This window comes from Mus pahari, unplaced genomic scaffold (assembly GCF_900095145.1).
Source record: "Mus pahari unplaced genomic scaffold, PAHARI_EIJ_v1.1 scaffold_14715_1, whole genome shotgun sequence".
NCBI lineage: Eukaryota > Metazoa > Chordata > Mammalia > Rodentia > Muridae > Mus > Mus pahari.
This window is the reverse complement of record NW_018393522.1, coordinates 1-4,897: the sequence shown is the minus strand read 5'-3', so window position 1 is coordinate 4,897 and position 4,897 is coordinate 1. Positions and strand designations below refer to the sequence as shown.

Sequence of the window (4,897 nt, the reverse complement as noted above, 5' to 3'; positions counted from 1 at the left end):
CCAATGCCTGGTAGCATAAGAGAGAAAGAGTCTATTAATTTACATGTAAGTGAAATAAAGAACAACTCATTGTATTTATATCATGTCTTGAGGAACTGTGGGTGACTGATTAGATTCTCTTTTGACTTTGTCTCTTCGGCCAATAAGAGTATAACCAGGATTTGCAAGAACATGAAGAACATGTTATTAACTGTGTTTCTTCCTTCTCTCTAGGGTGTAAATTATGTCCTGACAAGGTAGGTCTTGGCTGATAGGGAAGGATAGCCCTATCGTGTGTTGAGAATTATTTGATATTCAATTAGAATAAATATCTCTAGCGTTTTGCAAAATTAACATATAATGCTATTCTGACATTCTAGGAAGAGGAAAGGGGAGAAGGAGAAAGGCAGGGTCTGAGCATTTGGTAACTTTTGAGAACAAATTAGGTTCTCTTTTAGGGGACTGGATTATGGAGATCTATTGAGCTAGGTCGGTAGTGAGATGAAACAAATTGACCTATAGGAGCTTTTGGACTCCTAGTGGACACATCATCTGTCAATTCTGTGTGCTTGTATCTAGCTCTGTATTTGCAGGTAGCAAGTGCATATAGGTAGTGTATGTCCTCTGTGTCTGCAATGTTCACAAAGTTCTATAGTGGGAAAAATTCCTGAGTATTTTATGTTTTTCTCCTAGGGATAGAGGAGGCCCAGATTTCCTTTGTGGTTATATTTAGATTTAAAAAAAAAAAGATTTGACTCTGTGGGCACAGTATTTTGGCAGTGAAACAATGGCTGCAGGTGGACCACATATGTCACAGGACTGTGGGAAGCCTCATCCTTGTGTGTAAAGTGTCACATCACAGCTATCAGCATCAGTATCCATCCTAACATGTGGAGCTTATGTCAGTCTTAGTGTGGTTTCCAAATTTTGTCATCTTAACAAGAGAACCTGAAGAAGCAGATGATGGCTGATAGTGTCCTCATTGACAAAAGTGTTTGAAGTCTTGGCTCTCTTGAGATGGCTCTCCGGCTCACATTCTATGACTCTATTATACCAGATTTTTGAGAATCGACCTTTCTTCCTTCCTTCCTTCCTTCCTTCCTTCCTTCCTTCCTTCCTTCCTTCCTTCCTTTCTTTCTTCTTTTCTTCTTTCCTTCTTTCCTTTCTTTTCTTGCTTCCTTTCTTCTTGTCTTCCTTCCTTCCTTCTTTTCTTTCTTCCTTCCTTTCTTCTTTTCTTCCTTTCTTCTTTTCTTCTTTTCTTCCTTCTTTCCTTTCTTCTTTTCTTCCTTTCTTCCTTTCTTCCTTTCTTCCTTCTTTCCTTCCTTCCTACCTTCCTTCTATTTCTTTCTTTCTTTTCTTTTTCCATGTTTCTATTTACTCATTTATGTTTTTTTTGTTTTTTCAGACAGGGTTCCTTTTTCTAGCTCTGGCTTTCCTGGAACTCACTGTGTAAAACAGGTTGTTTTTTGACATTAGAGATCCCCTTGCCACTGTCTAAGTTCTTGTGACACCATTCCCAGCCCACACATTATTTTTCTGCTACTTCAGTTTGACATTTTTTTAAATTCACTAATTCACATTTAAAAGAGTTCTAGGAGAGGAGGAGGGAAAGTGGAAGAAACACGATGTATGAGTGTGACATTGAGGCACTATGCTTTGGGGAATAAGGTTTTCCCAGCATCACACAGCAAGTAAGCGGGCAGGGGCATAAGTGGGCCCCATATCTCTACAGGTAATAGTCTACATTCGCTCTTCCTTCTCATAATTCTCAGGATGGTTCAAGAACATCTATGGTTAAAATGGCAGGGAGTCAATGTTGGTCAAAAGTCAAAGGCTTGCAATATAGAGGTCATTATTTTTTATTCCTAGCATTCAGACCATGAGACTGAAGCAGCCCCAAATGGTCCCCCCAAAAAGAAGAAGAAGAACATTCCAAGCTCCACATTTGAAAGGCATGCTATAATCATTTGAAGGTGAGGGCAGCTAAATTCAGTGATTCGGTTTATGATTCTGGGTGTGCCTGGCCTGCAAATTGAAGAGAGTAAGGATTCTGAATATGGACAGAGGGACAGAGAAGAGCAGTTAGTGTGTCCCTGAGATGTCATTCTATATGATGAGAATTCATCATTTATTCTGTCCTTTATCACCACTTCCAAACCTTCCCCTCATCTCCAGAGGCCATGGGCTTTAATGGTTTGATTCTTTCACTGTACTTACTGCTGTGACTTTTCATCATTTCAGGGTTCATGGATGTTCAGCAATACTGGGGTAAGGAGAAACCACAGCACCATGAATCCCTCTCCTCTCAATGTCTTCCAGAGTTTATTTCTCTGTTAAGTCCCAGGTTTCATGGTGCTTCTCCAATTATGTGCAGCCTTTTGCCTCTGCTTGACTTTAAACAAGGCTTCTCCATGTTTCCTTGCTCTTTCTCCTTATGCTTCTGTTGCTTAAATTACAAATAAGGCTGTATCTTATGATTCATCTGACTCAAAATATATACGTCTCATTTTTCTGCAGTTCATATGACTCTACATGCAAAGAACAATACAGTCATTGCCATTAACAAAGAAAAAAGACAAATACAACGTAGAGGTTACAATATGAGTAAGCTTCAAGTTTCTGAGACCTACAATTTGGGTGTCCTGGGATATCCAGCTCTTTCCTCAGGGAAGCATTACTGGGAAGTAGACGTGTCTAGAAGTGATGCCTGGCTCCTTGGATTAAATGATGGAAGGTGTGCTCAACCCCAACTTCATTCAAAGGATGAAATGGGCTTCATACAAAAACGTCGTTCTCATATTAAACAAAATGTAATGTATCAGCCTAAATGTGGCTACTGGGTTATAGGGATGAAGAATTCATCTGAATACAATGCCTTTGATGAGTGTTCTATCACCCACAATTCCAGTGTCTTGGCCCTCTATCTCCCTGGTCGTCTCAGTCTTGTTGGAGTTTTCCTGGATCAGGAAGCTTGCACTCTCTCATTTTATGATGTTTCTAACTGTGGAGCTCTCATCTATAGGTTCTATAACCCTGCCTTCCCTGTGGAAGTCTATCCATATTTTAATCCTATGGAATGTTCAGAGCCAATGACAGTATGTGGGCCACCATCCTAAACTCTCACCTATACCTATGCAGTGCCCCCATGTCTCCCCTGCATCATTCTAACTTTTTTGTCTTGGGCCCTTTATTTTAATGACCTTCACATGTAACCACAAACCACTGTGGATTCATTTCCTTGATCCAGTTGCTTGTCTGCTCACAGGATGATTACTGTCTTTTGTTATTTCCCATGTTCCCAAAGAAAATAGCTGCTCCCTCACTAGTGAAATAGAGACCCTGCTAACACCATCTCCGTAGGAATGACTCACAATGAACAATGTCTTAGTTACCTGTGAGAGAGGCCCCAGAAAAAAAAAAGGCAGAGAGTCTTTTACCTCAGGGATATTGTGTTCCCTGGATTAGGTTGAATGTGATTTTGTGCCTCCTGCAAAAAGAACACATGCACTCAATTTGTAAGATATGTTTACTCTTGTTCGATATCAGAACATGGCTATAGAACCCATTCTTGTGCAAGGCTATACTGAGTGCCAACCTCAGTGTACACTGGTTCTGAATATGGGCTTGTGCCTTGATTTCATGATTTCCAAGATATATTCTGTAGTATAGTGCCAGACAATTGGGCTTATAGAGTCTGCCCTGATAAAGTTGTAGGAAAGGTTTCCTCTGTTAATATTTATGAATATTATGTTCCTACTGGTATCTATTTACATGTTTTACTGATTATGTTTTTCTAAACTCATAAAACCTTCATGAGTACTTTTGTACATTCATATATAAAAGCACAGTGAAACTGAAGTAATGTAGTCAATAGGATTAGGCTGTAGTCCCCCCATTCTTTAACATCTGCAAACCCTGGGTCTTACAGACACAACTACCTAAGTCCACAATGGTAGACAACCTTCCTTCTTGTGGTGACAGAGATAGAAGCCAGGGCTTCCTGAGTGCTTATGAGTTGCTCTACCACGGAGTTACTTGCCTCAGCCCTGTCAGGTCTCCACAGCCACATTCTTTCTGTCACTGACAAAAGATGAAAGTTCTTCTCCAAGGTGTCTAGCAGTTTAATTTTGTAATGAATGATAATGATGACAGTGATAGCCATAACTGTACCTTCTGTTGTGTTGTAAAATGTAAACAGTAGAATGTTTCTAGGAACTCATATTGCTTCTATCAAAAAGAGGTATCCAATATGGCATCTGTTAAGTTTTTTTTTCTCCCTTTTGATGTCACCATAATAAAATATCATTGGAATGACAAACAGATGTTGTCATGGTGGTTTTGATACAATCCCAGCACTCAGGGGACAGAGACAGGAAGATTTCAGTGCAGGCCAGGCTGAGTTTACACAGGATTACCGTGCTTTGATTTGGTTTGGCTTGCTTTGCTTTTACATTGAACTTTACAATACATAGCAACAGACCAAAACTCAACACTGTTAAAGGTGAATGTGGTAGGTTTTAGATAAGTGAGGAGGTTCAAGCAGACACTGTGAGGATTACCAGGGAATCAGAGTTTATTTAAAGATTCATATTGACATAAACAAACAGACAGAAAGGACACATCTTCAGTTGTAGTTCCCAAAGAAGGTGAGGTCCCAGCACCACTGGGACTGAAGAGAGGGGTCTCTGCAAAGCATGCAGACAGGTAAGACTCTTCTACATTTTAGCATAGGGTGAGTTCTCAGCAGTAGCCTGCAGCATCACCTTGCTTCAGTCTCAGGGAAATTCAAATCAAAATGATCCTGAGATTCCAACTCACACCAATCAGACTAGCTAAGATCAAAGGCTCAGGTGACAGCAGACATTGACAAGGATGTACAGAAAGAGAAACACTCCTCCACTACTGGTGGCATTGCAAG

General features: G+C 40.2%; 1 protein-coding gene across 2 annotated transcripts; it reads left to right on the top strand.

Moving 5' to 3' along the window:
* Window positions 1–211: 211 nt before the first annotated feature.
* LOC110315588 (tripartite motif-containing protein 30A-like) lies at window positions 212–3,279 on the top strand. Of its 2 annotated transcripts, XM_021189603.1 has the most exons (4): window positions 212–236; window positions 1,849–1,952; window positions 2,221–2,247; window positions 2,497–3,279. In XM_021189603.1, exons 3-4 carry the CDS (start codon window positions 2,226–2,228, stop codon window positions 3,093–3,095), a joined length of 621 nt encoding a protein of 206 aa, XP_021045262.1. In that variant the 5' UTR covers window positions 212–236; window positions 1,849–1,952; window positions 2,221–2,225; the 3' UTR covers window positions 3,096–3,279. The 2 variants fall into 2 exon arrangements, with proteins under 2 accessions (XP_021045262.1, XP_029390611.1); XM_029534751.1 differs by lacking the exon at window positions 212–236 and having other exon boundaries at window positions 1,337–1,952.
* Window positions 3,280–4,897: the final 1,618 nt, after the last annotated feature.

Coding starts and splice junctions, on each gene's coding strand:
- LOC110315588 (XM_021189603.1), top strand. CDS start 2,226: ATGGATGTTCAGCAATACTGGG. Junction 2,248..2,496: donor GGATGTTCAGCAATACTGGG/GTAAGGAGAAAC, acceptor ATTTTTCTGCAG/TTCATATGACTCTACATGCA.